The 17,932-nt window shown below is 40.9% G+C and overlaps 1 protein-coding gene across 1 annotated transcript in view; it reads right to left on the bottom strand.

Annotated features, from left to right (window-relative positions):
- The window catches only part of HECW2 (HECT, C2 and WW domain containing E3 ubiquitin protein ligase 2), a 221,801-nt gene that overhangs the window by 113,546 nt on the left and 90,323 nt on the right, over window positions 1-17,932 (bottom strand). The window contains exons 5-9 of the mRNA XM_029934189.1: window positions 14,230-14,399; window positions 11,524-11,666; window positions 6,751-6,851; window positions 4,966-6,318; window positions 3,877-3,972 (exon numbers count right to left, since the gene is read on the bottom strand). Of these exons, the coding sequence (XP_029790049.1) occupies window positions 3,877-3,972; window positions 4,966-6,318; window positions 6,751-6,851; window positions 11,524-11,666; window positions 14,230-14,399 (1,863 nt within the window). The remainder of the gene's footprint in view (window positions 1-3,876; window positions 3,973-4,965; window positions 6,319-6,750; window positions 6,852-11,523; window positions 11,667-14,229; window positions 14,400-17,932) is intronic.

The following is a 17,932-nucleotide window of genomic DNA, read 5'->3' as shown; positions in this document are numbered from 1 at the left end:
CCTAACAACGTGGCAATAATCCTGGGATCCTACAAGAGTCTGATAATCCAGACTGTTCATCCTGAATCTAATCTATCCCTCCCCTTTTAGAGGATAAACACTCAGTAGTTCTTTATAGTCCCCAGTGCGGCAAGGGATTAAGTTACAATTATATTGGACCCAGTAGGCGAAATAAAATAGTTTTTCAGAAGGGGCTAAGCTGACCTTTCGTTTTTCATTCTGCTTATCTTAATGCTAAAATGACCAAGATTTGTCTTGCTGATGACTTTCTAGTGGGCTTCAGCCCTGAACAGCCTCCAGCTGCCGGCACCATCAATCACCTCAGAAGAAGATAAGCACATTCTTAAAGTGCTCAGTGCACATTCAACTCTAAGCCTGTGCCAGGCAAGGCTCTCCACACTGCCAAACTGCCCTTAAGATCCAGAGACTTCTTACGATGTTGTATGGATCATTAGACCATCTCTCAGCCAGGGGTTGGAGTTGCACAGCTCCCAAGGTCAGATCACAGGATCCGTGCCTAAAGCAAGGGCAAGGTTATGAAAACAATTGGTCGAACATCTTACAGCTGTGTAGTCTTTGTCTGTCCAAGATCACCTCCCTGATCCTGGGACAGGAGGAATAAGACTGGAAGCAGCAACAAAGAAACCAGGAGAACTGCTTTCCATAAGAAGAAATCAAATAGGTGTTCAGAGACTAAGTTATAACTAAGTTATTACACTGATGTGTCGACTACCATGTGAGCAGCTGGACCAGGGACAGCAAGCGCCACCACTGAGTCTCCTTAGCTGAGTTTGTAAACCTTCAGAGAGAAGCATACATTTGCTGGGTGTTTGCCTCGCTATATGGTATTATATAAGCATTTTAAAGGTGAAAATAAGCTCAAATAACAACAATAATAATCAGGAAAAGAAAAAAAACCAAGAATGGGGTAGAGAGCATCAAAGCCCAAGACACAATGTTTCAGTAGCCTGTCCTACATGGCTGGGGATAGTGACCTACACAGAGAGGAAAGTGTCCTTCTTCCAGATGCTTAACAGAGCAAACCTATGTAAGCTATGCTGATATGGTCACTACAACCACTTCTCTTATATTTTAGTGGCCTCCTGGGGAAGCGTCCTGCTGTGTCAGCTCAACCCAGGCAAAAGGAGAAGAAAGTTGAACACTTTTTGAGCCTTCCTAGGTCTGGCTTCAAAACACTACAATATAGTAAAGCTTCAATGAAACCTCCAAAGCCTGATTTAAGATGTTGCTTGCTCCTAATAGATAACATACCACACTAGAAGCCACGACTTTGCGGCTAAGTAACTTTTAGAATTTATACTTGTCAAGCCACAAGTCCCTTCCCTTCTAATCTTAGATCAGAATACCTAATAGAGGAGAGGAAAGATTTAAGACTCCCAACTTTTACTAGTACAGGATCTTAAACAAGTTACTTAATTTATCTGGGCTTCAGTTTCTCCATCTATAAAATGAAAGAATCATTTTAGCCTACTTCTACCCATTTATCCACTTGACCTACCCCATACAAAAGTAACAAAGAATAAAAACTTTAAAAAGTATGTAAAAGTGCTCTGTAAACTCTAAAGCACTATGCAAGTTTCAGGTATTAGAATTAATAGTGTTAAAAGTACAATTCTTAGGGGAGCCTGGGTGGCTCAGTCAGTTAAGTGTCTGACTCTTGATTTCGGCTCAGGTCATGGTCTCACAGTTTGAGAGACCAAGACTGCTTGGGATTGTCTCTCCCTCTCTTTCTCTGCCTCCTTCTCTCAAATAAATAAACATTTTTAAAGTACAACTCTTAGCTTTAAAATAACTCAGCCAGGTCATTTAAGGGATGGGCTACTCTGTATACTCCAACCAGGTGTCCCTTAGCTGAGCTGCATGAAGGCAGAAGGCACGAGACAGTGTGGCATGTGGAATGCCATAGATTAACGTCAGAGCCGTGGCCAAAGGTGGTGACAGAGGCGTCAGGTTAGGAAAGGAAGGCAGGGAACTGACTAGGCTAGGACTAGGCAACCAGCAGGGCAGCCTTGTGATTAAACAGCTGTGGAAAAGCTGAGCCAGACACAGGAGCAGGAGAGGGGAAAACAGTGTGGGGAGAGAGCCGAACAGTAATCAGGCATCTCTGACCATAATCTGTAACTTAACCTTGATAATATAAATCTCCGTATTTGCAAGTGGCAAGTTGCATAAGAGGGATTAAGAATTTTTCTCCTCTTCATCATTCATTAAATTAGATATACTATTAAATTCCTTCTTTGCTGTGGGATATAAAAACCTATTAAAAGAAACTGAAATTGTTTTTTTAATACTAAAATATATTCTGTGTAATGCAAATATCAGTGTTTAAACAAATGCATTGAAATGTCACAAACAGTAGTCATAATTTCAGCAGGAAAGTACCTGTCTTTATTAAATATAATCTGAAAACCAAAATCACGGCATAACAAAATTCAGAGCAATTAGATGTGGCCAGGAAGATGCCATTTATCCATACCCTGATGTGACGCAATGCCTGTGAAAGTTGAATGACTTACTATTAATCCACAGACACATATAAACAAAGTGCTCCAGAATTCTCTCCTCGTGTTCCCAATTCATTTTTTCCCTATCATATCTAAGTACCTCCCAGGAACACTTTTCTTTTCTGCCTCTAATCTTTTCTCCAAGCATGAACAATAGGGATTTTTTTGTCCTCCCATATGCTTAAGATGATACCATGGTTAATTAATCCCTTGGTCTATTTTGTAAAGTTGCTTAAAATATGTATTTCCTATAATTAACCACCCTCAATTATTGAAATATATGAACAAGGGGAGGAACAGAACCCAACAGAATTTCCAAAGGATCAAGCCAGTATTCTGACCTATTACCATAGCACCATTCAGCTATTTTGTTAACATTCCTCAGAACAAATCCCTCAGCAGTTTAGCCCTATCAATGCATATTCCCACCCCCTCACCTTTATGCCTTGTCACTTTTAAAACACAGAAGGTCAAGGGAATCAGCTTCTTGCTATGGTCACATATAAGCTGGGAGAGTGGAGAGGGTGAATAAGAAGGAAAAACAATACGGCAGAAAGATCTACATTACAATGTGTCCCTACAAGCAGTATTTCCTGAGCTGTGTTACTGTTTATCAAAATGCTTGCTCTCAAAGAGCAATATTGCTTTAAAGGATCCCAGACATTTAACAAAGTTTAAATTATGTCCAGATCATGACTGGCCATGAGTCTCACTCTAACCTTTGGAGACAAGGTTGTATAGCTATTTCCCAGAATCCCTCCCCCTCAACCATCCCTCCTTCAAGTGTTACATGTTTCTTGAAAGTGAAAGAAATGACATATATTTCAAACCCCAGTAATTGCCAGACACCAATTAATGGTAGACCAATTTCTCAAATTATTAATACTTTTCTGCATATCCCCAAGGAAAATATCAGAACCTTGTACTTAATGATTTAAAATGCTGTTAAGTAAAGAGAAAAGTATATTACATAGAGTGTGGCTTTTCTAAGAGACTATACCAATTTCTCTACTAACTGAAAATTCATGCTTCCATCGGGCATAATTTAAAAAATTTTCTATTACAAACCCAATTGTCCCAAATACCTGGATCTGTTTCCCCAATTACAACATACACTCTATGGGTATTACAGTATTTACTATTCCCCCAGCTGCCCTCTCGTTCAGCAGAACGGTGCCAGAGGAGTCATCAGCTTAGCACTCTCCAGACTACATCTGCTATGCGAGGGGGCAGCCCCGAGGTCCCTTCCTCCCAGGGAGTGGATTTCCATCTTTTAGGCCTTAGGAAGGGATCTGCCCGTCATTCTTGCACCCTCTGATGAAGGTGAACCCCTTAGTTCACAGGTGCTCACTTGGTGGGAGAGCCTCGTCCACCCTCTGGTACCGGCTAACATCCTGGCGCACTGAAGGCAGTGACCTCAACGGCTGGTGGCCGTTGGCTTGAGAACCTAGGATTAAAGAGAAAAAGGCACTTGGGTCTTGTTTTCCTTTTAGTATCAAAGCAGTCCTTGTAAAAAAAAATAAAACCAACCAAAAATAAACCATCTAACATAAATCCTGGAGCTAGTCTCTTTTCTCTCCTTGGTCTCTCTCATTTTCCATATAAGGACTCAGAAACAAAAGAAGAGAAGAGGAGATGAATGCTTAGTCAGAAGAGGGTCTTCTAGAGAAATGTCCTTCTGCCCCCATCCCTCCCCTCTCCCACCCTGACTGGACCTGGTCATGCACTATTGCTTCAGGGTCACATAAAGGCCACAAGATAATGAAGGAAATAAAAACACAAATAAAAGCAAAAGAGGAAGAGGAGGAGGAAAAGGGGATACTTTTGGTAGAAAAATAAATTATGGCATAAATAAGGCATTCCTCTTTCTGAATCTAAGCTATGTAGGCATATGGAATCATCCTCAGCCTTTCTGATGCATTTATTACGGACAATTCAAAGGAAACAGTCTACCAAGCCACGTTCATTGAAACATCATACAAATTTTATGTCTGAATTTGCATCCTGAGATACTAAAATAGCCTTTTCTTCAAGTGTCCGAATGCATCACCTTAGTTAACTTTTTTTCATATGCAGAAGTCAAAACTATTATATTTGAGGAGAAGATAAACAAAGTTCTATTTTGAAGGTTTTATGCAAATAAGAGTGACTTAGAAGTTCCTGCAAACCACTGCAGATTACACTGGTGTTAAAGCTACCAGCCTGTTGGGTCAGGTCCGACTGGAGATTCATTATTTAAATCTGAAAACTGCTATCTGACAAGCTTCTTATTTCAAAAAGAGAAGATCTATTTAAAAAAAAAAGCTAACCATTGAACCCCAAGGTGAAGAATTCAGAGAACATGTGACCTGCAGGATAGTTTACAACAAGGGACAAAACCTCGAGATTCTCTTTAAACAGAATGTCTGAGCCAAGAGCCACACTGTCGTGTACATCCTACCTCCGGTGGCGCCCTCCTCCTGGGCAGTGGCCCCTTCACAAGCCCCGTGGGCGTGCCCAGCGTCACCTTCTTCTTGGGGCTGGCTCTCAGCAGCAGCAGCAGCTCCTGCCAAGCTCCCCCTCCGCTGCCAGACCTCCCCGGCCTCCTCCTGGTCAGGGAGGGGGGCCGAGTCCGCCCCTGCCCCTTCCTCCTCTCCGCCAGGCGCCTGCACCACAGGTAAAGAACTGGGAGTATGTATGGAATCCTGCGACCCTTCAGCGAGGCCACTGCTGGTGGGCTCTGCTGCACAGGCTCCATCTTCCTCCTCCTGAGAAGAAAAGGCTGGGGTTTCGGGATACCGTGCGCTCTCCAGAGATGAGCACCGCGTGTCCACGGAGGACAGCTGCGTGGTAACGCTCTCATTGCAGGAGCTGTCGGCGCCCTCCAGGTCACTCTCGCCCTCCGGCCTCGTGCTCGCCTCGCTCACACTCTCTGTCCTGGCAGGGTCACTGGGCTCTGTTTCAGAGGACACCTGGGAAGGCTCAGACCCCTGATCCAGGGACTCGGTCTCACTGATGGCCCTGCGGCTTCCTCCCGATGTGTCGGAAGTCCCTGTGTCTGCCCCACTCGTGGGCTGATCCACCTCTTGAGAACCACACAATTCGGTGCTGCCCTGCTCAGCACTTGGTTGAGACTCTGGGCCATTTTCACTTTCATCTGGGACTGGGCCTGAGGGTAAGGAGCCCTCTGCAAGCTCTGGAAGATGTTCTGGCTTATCCTCAAAGGAAGCGGCCTCATTTATGGAGGCTTCCTCAATCTCCACTGGGTTGTCTTCTGGCTTGGTCTGCGATGTCAGGCTCACGTCATCAGTTCTTGACGCTCTGCTGAACATTATTAACCCTCCTTCCTCCTCCAAGGAAGATGGATATCCCAGGTCTTGCTGGAACTCGTGGTCTTCTTCATCTGAGTCGATATGAAGCATTGCATTGAGTCTCGTGTCGGTGGGAAAACTACTCCTTAGTTTTGGAGAGGCTCCCATGGACCTCTCCGAGCAGGTAGTCGTGCCTGGCCTGGAATGGCCACTGTGTTCAATAGCATCTAAGTAATCATTGAGTGAATCCTGACGTCCTCGGGGAGGTGAGGTCCTTGACGAAGTAGAGGTTAATTCCTCTGAGTCTATTTCCAGAGTAGAGCTAGTCCTGAAAGAATGCTTGGGGGTCCCATCAGCAGCACTGTCCTCAGAAACTGGCCCATTAGAGCAAAGTGGGCTGTCATGATGGCCCCCTGACATGTCCTCCTCATCAGAAGGGCTTCCTAGGTCTCCATTCACAGTATTGACTCCAAGTATTGTGCCAACAGCTTCTGGAGAAGCATCTGAAGGGGGAAATGGCATTTGTGAAACAAAGTGGCAATAACAAATAAACATTTAATGTCCTATTCCTTCGCCACCAATCAGTTCAACAAATTCAATCATCTCATTAAGGCCTCTTTACAGTATTATTGACTTGCTAAGATTAGCCACTCACTACTGAGTATATTTTTGGCCACTCTGACATAGGAAGTAGATATGTTCACTATTACTCGAAATTCTATAGGCTGGTTTCCAAATGCAGGCATAAACCTAAGAGATATTTTTTTGATAAACAAGCTTTCCTATCTGCTTGGAAAACTTTAGCAGGTAATCATTTAAAAGCTATCTTATTTTCAGAACAGGAGACAAATTCAATTCTATTAACATGTAAACTGACAACTGAGTGAGACTGAACCAGTTTTTGCTACAGCGATGCACTTATCTGGAGAGCTCACCTTCATGCACAGAAGACGTAACTTCCACTTTAAACTGGAGGTACCCACTCACGTGGTCAGCTGGGAGCCTTCGGCCAAGGTTGTAGCTGAGCATCTGATCACTGTGAGAGGAGAAATACACTGGTGTCAGCCTTCACCTCCTCCAGCAGGCTACCCCCAAATCTCACACATTTCTCTTAAAACTTTCAGAATCATAAGAAAATAAAAGGCTCAAAGGCATGTTATATATAGTCCAATGTAATATGATTCATTGGCACAAAGGAATATGTATAAACTCCAGGACGAAAAGAAAGCTTGTAAGCTGAAAATGCAATACAGTATCATAGGATTTTTTAAATGGTACTGATTTGCTCTCTCTCTGGTAACAGTGACCAAGAAAAGCATATTTTGGAGGTCATCAAGGAGCTGCGAAAGGCCTACAGTTTTGGGTATTTTTTGACTCAGGTATAAAAGCACAGAGGGCCTGGTTCCTTAGCATTTAGCACAGTTGGAAACTGACCCTACCAGCACACAACAGGGAAGGACCATCACGTAATGGCATAGAGGGACTACACTACTGTGCTTGATGGCAAGAGACGGCAGGGTGAGAAGTGGGTGCCCGACAGCTGTTCCAGCTGTGGGAAGGGAGGGGCCCCTGAGCCTCCCCTCCTCACCTGTAGAGCCAGGGGGATGGAGCTGCTGGCCCTCGCAGTGGGGGAGCCTGGGTATCACTGCCTCCCAGCGTCCTTTGTGAGTGATGCCAGTGGAGGAGCCAGATGTGTGGCTGTGGTGGGTGTCCTGTTGCCTCAGTAGGGGGCGTGCTGGAGCGGACCACACTAGGGCCCCATCTTGGCCCCCGGCCCTACAACCAGCCTCCTTGAGGCTGCGGGTGTCCATCTTTTGTAATTCTGCATTTATTTAATTACATCATTACCTTGTAGGAAGCAACTTTCATTTTGAATCTGATTTATTCTTAATTAAGGAGAATAATCAAAGGGACACCAAATCACACCATCTCTGATCTCACACTGCCCTCTACTGGCAACTGCAGAAGGAAAACAATGCCTCTACCTAATACCTGCCCCTCGGGACACTTTAGAGCTTCCAGTCTGCCATTTATTAGGAATGCACATAACTATTCTGTTTGTTCGTCTCTACCTTCTCGGCACAATCCCAAATAGATGTCATCCATTCAAAAGAGCACATGCTACTGTAAAATCCCAGTTCAGCTCTTAGTCTTTTGACTTCATAACAAGAATTTCTTAGAACTGTAGGATTATTTCATTTTCTTCTTTCTTTTCTTCCCTAGAAACACTGTAATATTTTTTTCTCAATTGACACTTTGGTTTCCCACTTCGAGTGCATCATGCTTGCCAGGTTCACTCAGCTAGGGCTCTGCGTGCACCACCTCTCAGCTACCGTGTGAGCCAGGTGGCGGCTCTGCTTTCTAGAGCAGGAAACCAAGTCGTGGGAAGGGTATGGCCGAGGCCAGACTTGTACTAAGCCAGACCCGGGATTAGATTGCAGATTCATCGGACACAGAAGCCCGTGCTCTGCAGCCTGTATCCCACCACCTTACTTTGCATATTCCCAGTGGTTCTACGCTATTGTCCCCATGTACATTAATGACATAATTTACTCATGGTTCATCTAAACGTGACTGCTTTTATAATGCTTTTCCTATTTAAACTGGTATTTTAAAAAAATTCTGCAAAAGGACATACAGGCATTTCTTACTACTAGACATAGTTATATTACTTTTACATTAGAGTGTTCAAATACTGTCATATAATGATTGTAAACTGCATAATAACAGGAGTGTCTTTTTCTTTCTCTTATCACTGTCTTCCCAGTAGTTAGCACCTAACACACAGAGGTGCTTAATCTTTGCCCACTAATGCATGTATCTAGCAGTAAATTATATGGACCTCCCTTAAACATTGTGGTTCCTCACCCATCTCTTTGGACATTAAGTCCTGGCAAAATAAAATCTTCATTTCTTTGTTAAAAACAAATTGACCCTCTTCTTCTCCTCCTCAGCCAGTAAAAGTGAGGTACTGATGTTGTTGATGAAGATTTATAAAAGTGATGGATTTAGCAAGGCAATAAATGTTTAGTAGGAATTGTAGGAAAAGAACCACATCCATCTGTTTCGTCACTGACATATCCCCAATACCAAACATAGTGCTTCACATTTAGAAGACACTAGATATGCATACACATATATTTGTTGAATAAATTGATTAACAAATGAGACTCTTTACTTGGAAGGAGAATTTTAACAGGTGTTAGTGCTGTTTATTTACCAGACTGGCAAGATAACTCAAGTAAACTATTCAACCTATAAAAACAGGAAACCCTCCCAATTGAGAGATTCTGAGTCAAGGGTGTCATCCTCTGCTGAGCGCCTATCAGAGGATTCACCTGCCTTCCTGTTCTTACCCAGTCTTACCTGACTCATCTTGCCTCTTCCTGTGACATACTGTTGTGAACAATATACTATATATTATTATGACACATAATTATGAAGAATAAGTGCCAAAGTACTCTCACTCCCTGAGACATTCTCTTTCTAATGTAATCAGAGGGGTTGACTAAGCACAGGAAAGTGATGTGCATTTGGACAAACTCAGGCCTCTCCGTAAAATGTCACATTCAAACAGATGCTCTCAAAATTGTACTTAGTAAAGATTCTAGCTCATCCTACAAAACCACATTCTGTAAAACTTCAGCTACCTAAGAGGATTGCAATCTACCAAACATATAAGTAATAAGAACCCAGCACTTTTCAAGATGAATCAATTGCTTGATGGAAGGCAGTCATCAGATCAGGAACACATATTTAGGTATTAATACTAATATGTAGTATGACACTATTACTAATACTATTAGTAACACTAATATACTAATACTATTAGTAATATACTAATATGTAGTGTCATTCTTACCTATATCAGGCAATGCTTTTAATATATTTATACAGAAACATTTCATAATTCCAATATTTCATAAATTCATGCTGGACTTCCTTCTAGTAACATGAATTCATGACTGGCAGTTCTCTAAGTGTCCAGTTCTTTAAAAGACTAAATGAAAAGCCAACAAATCAACAACAGTTTCATGCACTGAAAAGGCTTCATTTTGCCTTGATCATTCTTACTGGTACACATAAATTTATACTTTTATCAAGTGTGATATGTAAATTATATGATTATAGTTATAAAAATTAAATGATATACTGTGTTTACCATAGTTAATTCTGACTCTTTAAAATCTTTCACTTTCTATAAATCCTACAAATAACTTTTTAAAAACTTCTTCAAGAATATGATCTCTACCAGAACCAATAATTGTGCTTTCCTAGCTTTTATCAGATTAACCAGGCTGCTAAGATTTCCGTATATTTCCACTTCATGTGTGCTGGCTCAACCACACATTTTATGGTCATTCTCTGATGGCCAGGGACTTAGAATCCAGGAGAATCTCTTAGTTTCAGATTTTGAAGGGACCTTTGACATAAGCTGAACTAAACCATATTTTTCAGATGAGGAAATTAATGCCCAAGTAAATTATGACTTGCCGAAATAGAAGAGTTCATTAGTTACAGAGTGAATACGTATGATCAACCTTCCTTAGTTAGCTGGAATAATATCACACCGCTGCCCGTCCTTAAAGTGCTGCCGGGAGTCTAGAGCAGACGGATCTGAACTCGAATCCCAGCTCCACCTCTTGCTTGCTAGCCTCACATGCCTCATCTCTGAAATGGGTACAATCACATTATTTACATTATTTACCTCCCAGAGCTGTTGAGAAGATTGCATTGGCTAATGAGAGTAACGTACTTAACCCCTGACACTGAATAAACTCTCTGCATGTTTTTATGTTGTTTACTTTTATTTTTTACTACTGGTGCTACTACTGGTAGTACTCCTGCTGCGAGCACTATAGTGTGCTGCTGCTGCTGCTGCCATTTGTTCATGTTCTCTTACAACGAAAAAGATACAGAGTAAGATGCCCCATCACCACCACTATAACCACTGCTACGACCACCACCACCACCACCACTACTATTACTATTGCCATATGTTCATAATGTTCTACAATGAAAATCATACAAGAAAAGTACCCTCAGTGCTACCTCAGAGCAGCAGTGTCACTGAGTTTGCTGGAAGCTACCATGTAAAAATATACATATCATTTTTGAAAAGGTATGTTATGGTTTCTTATCTACTTTATTCACAATTTGCAAAAAGCTCACAGAAAGAGAACAGGCATCAAAGCACATTTTAAAATTCTCTTAGTGAGTAAACTTTAGTTGTTTGAATCAACGTGTAGGTCTAGGAGCTCTGCTGTAACATCTCCTGTGGGTCAAGGTCTTGTTTTAAATGGCCCTACAACAAGGTGGTTATTGTTTTTCAGGAGTAACGAGTTGTCTGGATGGGATTAATGAGGCTAAGAGAGCTGTCAACCTGAGACTGGCTTCCTGCTCCAGGAAGCGGCTCTTACTGCAAGATTTCAATACCCTCAAAAACAACTGAGTACTATGACAGTTGACCCTGACACACAATGGTAAGCACATCTTGGAAAAGACAGATACAAAAAAAAGTATATATAATGAAAACAAAGTGCCTTCTGTCCCACACACCTTAATGAGTGTATGAACATGTACACTTTTTAAATATTATCTTACCACTTCTTATCTACTAAGGAAAGTCCTAAGACTACAAAGTTTCATTTCAGTTGCTTCTATGTAAACTACTCTCAACAAGATCCCTCCAAGTGGGGGCTGATTACCCAATGGCTTGCCGCTCCAGCAACCTCTGGACTGGAATGGTTAGTTTCCCCAGAAAACGCTTGATGATAGGACGGCTCTTGGCAAATTTGTCTTTAATTTCAATTTCTAAGACATCGGTAAGAAGTGCAAAAAATGAATATTTCTGAAAACAAAAACAGATAACATGGTGATTCAAAAGAAAGACAAATATGAAATCATATAATTTTATTATTAGATAGAAAATGGTATCTCAAATCTCAGGGACACCCAAGAGTCCATATTACTAGAAATATCTGCAGCCACTGTCATTCTGAGTGGAGCATCAGCGTTCACAATGATTACAAGGCCTCAGTGAAGGGCCTGTATGACAAAAGAGACCCCTTCAATCATTCAGCCCTTCCTGGTTCAACAGTTTGAGATGTTATCAGATATTAAACTGTGCACAACACAGTTTTAACACATATTTATTGGATCTCAAGTCCTTGAAATTTAATAATATCCTGTTATAAGATAGTTTCACATTAACCACTATAGTTGATTAACAGCAATGTTAATTCCTAATACCATGGTATTTTGAAATTATACAGCATAGGTTAAAATACCCTTTCACTGAGTGTCTAAAGTAGGAACATTTACAGAATACTGTGGTTTCTCTTGACAACCATGAAAATAAAACAATGCTTAAAGGGAAATTACTTAATTTAAAAGGACCCCAGGGTCATTTCCTCTAGGACAGAAAAACAAAAATATAAGCATTGTTGTTTTGCTTCACAATGCCATTGGAGAAAATCACATTGAATATTAATAAGAATGTAAAATAAATACAAAGAGCTTTATTCATTTACAAAGACTTTCACATATATTACCTTCATGTTATCTTTAGAAAGAGAACTTTTTCTTTTTTTTAATGTTTGTTAGTTTGCTTGTTTTGAGAGAGCATGGGAGCATGCACGCAAGGAATGGGCAGAGGGAAAGAGGGAGAGGGAGAATCCCAAGCAGGGATCTCTGCCGGCCTTGATCTCACAAACTGTGAGATCCTGACCTGAGCTGAAATGAAGAGTCAGATGCTTAATCAATGGAGCCACTCTGGCACCTCAGATAAAATTTTCTTCTTAGGGACGAGGATCTCAGGATAAGTGATGAAGCCGGGAATCTAACCAACATCATTACATTCCATCCCTAATATTATCCATTCAGCCACAGCAGTGTGAATGGTACCAGCCAGCTTTACACTTAGGCACTACTAAGTTCATTTAGTCATAATAATTAAAGTTCCCCAAAGGGCCATGTCGTCTAGTAATTTGCTTTATGGAAAAAGCACCTGCTTAGAATAAGAGAGCTAAGTGTAAGCACTACTTCTGCCTCTGAACAGCTAGTTACATAAACACTTCAAGCTTTAGATTCTTAACCATCAAAATGGATGATGATGGTTTCATCCCTTATGCCCCTTATATGCATACACTGATGACATGGATAAGAACTTTGTGAATATAAAATGTCAGGAAAAAGAAAAGTTATTGCTGGTATCATTACCCGCTCATAGTGAGATACATGCTAAGTCTTCTAGGCTTCCAAATCGGTGCCTTTACGAGTTATTTACCATTTGGAGATCATAAGCAGTTTTTTTAAACCAGGTGTAAGAATACACACAATGTTAACCAATGGAGAAACATCTTGCTGTGCTGGCAAGTCTCAAAGAGCAAAACCTTTTTTCCAATTGGTTTTAGATCCCCTGAATTATCTCTCCCCCCCACCCCGCCCCCAGGGAAATAGTTCTACAAAACTGTTAGAACATAGTGTTGTCATTAAACACTTAGGGAATGATCTGATTAACTATATAACTCATACGTCAATAAAGGTTTACCTAGAAACTGTAACACTAGTATGTAAAACATGTCCTAGATTGCTGAGAAATGGTGGGAGAGTACATGCTTTGCTCATTAGATGAGAAACAATATCTCTGTTCACTCCTGGACTTTCCCTAGTTCTAATGAGAAAACCCCCCGTTTGATTTCACTGATGCAGTGCGCTAAGATGACTGGAAGCATAACGTGGCTGTAAGGAACTTCAAAGTATGTATCATCAACACATCAACAATCTGGCTTCCCTCGGGATGACACCTCCTTAAATGGCTTATTTAATTAACCAAAATCTAGAAATCCAAAAAAATATTTGCCAAAGCCCAAAGGGAGAGAAATTCCCCCAATCTGTATTGAATATATGCTAGAACAAAACATTTAAAAATTGTGGGGGGGGTTAAGTTCTTATTTTAATTCCAGTTAGTTAACATACAGTGTTATATTAGTTTCAGGTGTAAAAATATAAAAATTTTACATAAAAACAGGATCAGTGTTACTGACTTTCCCTTCTGCCTCAGCCTCAAATATGGCTCTGCAAGTCAATGTTACTGACTCTGTCCTTACTTGAAATTTTAGTATTTGTTCATCATGAGTTTTTTTGCATGGGTTTTCATTTTTTTAATATTTCATTAAAATCTTAATTTTGATTATTGAGTCTTTTGGCTCCCTTCAGCCATACACCTGCAGTGAGGACCTCACTTGCTTTGCCCTATATCTGGCCCTGGCTAGAAGGGATTATCTCATTCTCCTCCTCCTGAATCCTCTTAGCCATCTTACACATGCTCATAAACAGCTCAACGATACACATAAGAGAGAAGAACTTGGCCAACTTCTTGTCAAGTGAAAGCCTCCTGAGGATCACCTTACCTCTCGATGCCAAATTGGATTAGTGGTGTTGCTGATGATAGTAGACCGTCTCTCCTGCCCATGGTGGGCACAGGTGGGGAAACTGCTCTTCTTCCCTGGCTGAATGGACATCTTAAGATAAGGGTCAGGATTGAAGAACATCCCTTTCTTTAGCCCAACTGCTCTAAGATCTTGAAAGAAAGAGAGGGGGAAGGAGGAAGAGAAAGGGAGAGGGGGTAAACAACAGTAAAACAATAACAAAGTTATTCACAATAGTTATTCACTATTCCTAGTGTGAATAACTTAGGACAAGTCAGTTATGAAAAATTTCAGCAGTGGGGGGTCTCTTGACAGGCTAAATCAATGAAGCCAACATTTACCACCATCTTATGCACCTAAAGTGACTTTTCCTGGGAATCATTCTGATTCTAATATGTGCATCTTCACCACCATTTTGCTATGTGGTTTGGCAACCAGCATTTCAAACAGTATCTTGAGAGAAATTCTCAGGAAGTACTTTATTTTTTTATATTTAAAAAAACTTTTTTTAATGTTTATTTAGTTTTGAGAGAGAGAGACAGAGACAGAGTGTGAGTGGGGGAGGGGCAGAGAGATAGGGAGACACAAAATCCAAAGCAAGCTCCGAGCTGAGAGCACAGAACCTGATGTGGGGCTCAAACTCCTGAGCTGTGAGATCATGACCTGAGCTTAAGTCAGATGCTTACCTGACTGAGCCACCCAGGAGCCCCAGGAAAGTTTATTACTTAAAAAAAATGCTAATATGTTCTTTCATGAGAGAAAAATTAGGTCTTCTACAGACATATATGAAATTATAGACCTATGTTTAATTAGGTGTGAAACTTCAGAGCACATATTCAGTTGTACCACATTTAAAATGTTATATATTCCACAAATGTAATGAATATTAGGGGGAAAAGGAAATGAGAAATATTTCTAAAATTTGAAGGGTACCTGCTGTATTAAATAATTTTTGAGATTACTGGTTAGTAACTTAGATATTTGATGGCTGTCCTAGAACATCTTAGACTCATGAGTTGCTACTTCACAGTATGGGAGCTGCTAAAATTTCTGGCTACAATCTGGTAAGTGAAGAGACTGATGCTTTTCAAAGGAGTGAGGCTAAAGAATACACACGTGTCAGGTAACACACCCAGCTCCCGGGTCCTCAACACCTTTCTGAGAATATCAATTTGAATAAGTTTGGCCTGAGAGCTAAGGGATCTTGAAAGCTTCTGAATAATGGACTGTTTCTAAGTAACTTGCTACAATTATGATCAGTCTAGGGAGGTCCTGACCACTGGTCCAGAGAGAAATTCTGCAAGATGCCTCTGAACCTCCAAAGACCTTTGATGACCCAGATCAGCTGGGCAACAGACTCCATATGCTGACTGTAAATTACGGCAGGCCTCTGAGTCATCCTACTCAAGCCCATTCTTTTTTTTTTATATATATAGTTTATTGTCTAGTTGGTTCCATATAAGACCCAGTGCTCATTCCAAGTGCCCTCCTCCATGCCCGTCACCCATTTCCCCCTCTCCTCCACCCCCATCAACCCTCAGTTTGTTCTCAGTATTTAAGTCTCTTATGGTTTGCCTCCCTCCCTCTCCTTAGCTATTTTTCCCGTTCCCCTCTCCCATGGTCCTCTGTTAAGTTTCTCCTGTTCCACATATGAGTGAAAACATATGGTATATGTCCTTCTCTGCCTGACTTATTTCACTTAGCAAAATACCCTCGAGTTCCACCCATTTTGCTATAAATGTTCAGATTTCATTCTTTCTCATTGCCATGTAGTATTCCAATGTATATATAAACCATTCTTGATCCGTTCATCCGTTGATGCACATTTAGTCTCTGTCTGTGATTTTCAAGCCCATTCTTAAAACACAAAGTCTTTCTCAGAGGGACAGAATTGGCCTGGCGTTGCCCATAGAACCACATTCTCCAGGGAGTGCTTCCTGGAGGAGGGTCACCCAGGGCCATCAAGGACAGCAGAGGATGCAGTTTCATATGTTAGTCAAGATTGAAAAATTCAACCAAGGGGTCCTTATGCTATGGACACTGCATGAAATACAATGAGATCTTTGATCTGAAAACTACTAGAAGAGAAAAATGAGTAAGGAAGCAGACAGGCACCTCGGAGGAGCCACTGACATCTCATTAGCCTTACATTTCCCACTTCTGGCACTTCATAAGCTACGGAATCATTCTTAATACAGCACCTACATCTTGCTATCAATTTAATAATGCTACATGTTTTCACTTGGCCTTATTCAGCATAAAATAGCTTTGAGAGAAAAACACAATTTGCATATTTATTTTCTTACCTTTCTTGATTATGCTCACCTCAGACTCAAAAGCGGAAGAATGATATTCTTTAGATATTAAATCTACTTCTGAACGAGGGATTTCTTTGCAGTAAATGAGGAGTAACATAGACAGAAATGGCTGCCACAAAGCCTGACAGAGCTAAATTATTCATGCAAAGCATTCCTTTGAACAAAGAGCATTCCATCAGAAGATTAAGCCACTGTGATGAAAGATGTCATTATTAAATAAACCTCATACCAAATTCTTCCACAAGGAAGGCTGCACAAATAAATCTTAGTTAATAAATATAAGAATCTACCAATTATTTGGAGTCTGATTATTCTGTTCCCTTATCCATCTCTTTTCTGCTCTGGCTTCTCCACTTTGTCTCTTATATATTTTACTGTTCATAAATGTCTGCATCACCAAAAAAGAGCTCAAAGTCACAAAAGTATGATATGTTAAATATTCTAGCTTAAAGTCTTATTTGGAGAAGAGGATTAAGATAGTAATCAAAACACAGTTTTTGGGGAGCCTGGGTGGCTCAGTTGGTTAAGCATTTGACTTTGGCTCAGGTCATGAACCGTGTTGGGCTCTGTGCTGACAACTCAGAGCCTGGAGTCTGCTTCTGATTCAGTGTCTCCCTCTCTCTCTGCCCCACCACCCCACTTGCACCTCTGTCTCTGTTTCTCTCTCTCCCAAAAATAAACATAAAAATTTTTTTCTTAAAAATACAGTTTTTATTTAGCTGTAGAATTCACTAAATTGTGTCCCTACTTACCACAGATAATCAAGAATGGACCGTTTGCAGGCAGCTATTCTACAATGCCTAAATGTTCTTGGCTAACCACTATCATTCACTGGCAACATGGTAAAACTCGATTAATTAATTTTTCAGAATTACCTTTATAGAACTGCTTTTATCTTCTATAATTTTTAGTCACTTCTGTACACTATATGTGACAATATATTGGGAAATAAAACAGATATAAAGTAGCCAGCCACCATGTGTATTGAGGTGGGACGTTGGAAGAAATTATAGTTAAAGAAGAAGCATCTGGTAATGCTCCAAAGCTATTTCCTACTTTTTAGGAAAATGTCCTGGGGTTTTCAAGTTCCAGATGGTCATTCTCCGACGGTAAGTTAATGAACATCTCCTCTGGAGTCAAAATCAGTATGTGTGTGTTGTATTTAGAATGATATTGATCATTCAAAAGCTTAAGGCAATGTGTTTAAACTAAGAAGACCATGGGATGGTCAAACTAAATTTTCTGAGCCATGGAGATTGGCTAACTGTTCCCTACCTATAAAGGAAGGCTTTCTCTGCCTGCAGCCCCTCAGGACGGTGAAGGTCTACAGCACAGCCTAGAAATAAAAGTTCTCAGGAGACACACAC

The sequence above is a fragment of the Suricata suricatta genome, chromosome 3 (genome assembly GCF_006229205.1).
Source record: "Suricata suricatta isolate VVHF042 chromosome 3, meerkat_22Aug2017_6uvM2_HiC, whole genome shotgun sequence".
Classification (NCBI taxonomy): domain Eukaryota; kingdom Metazoa; phylum Chordata; class Mammalia; order Carnivora; family Herpestidae; genus Suricata; species Suricata suricatta.
This window is presented reverse-complemented; position numbering and strand designations above follow the sequence as displayed.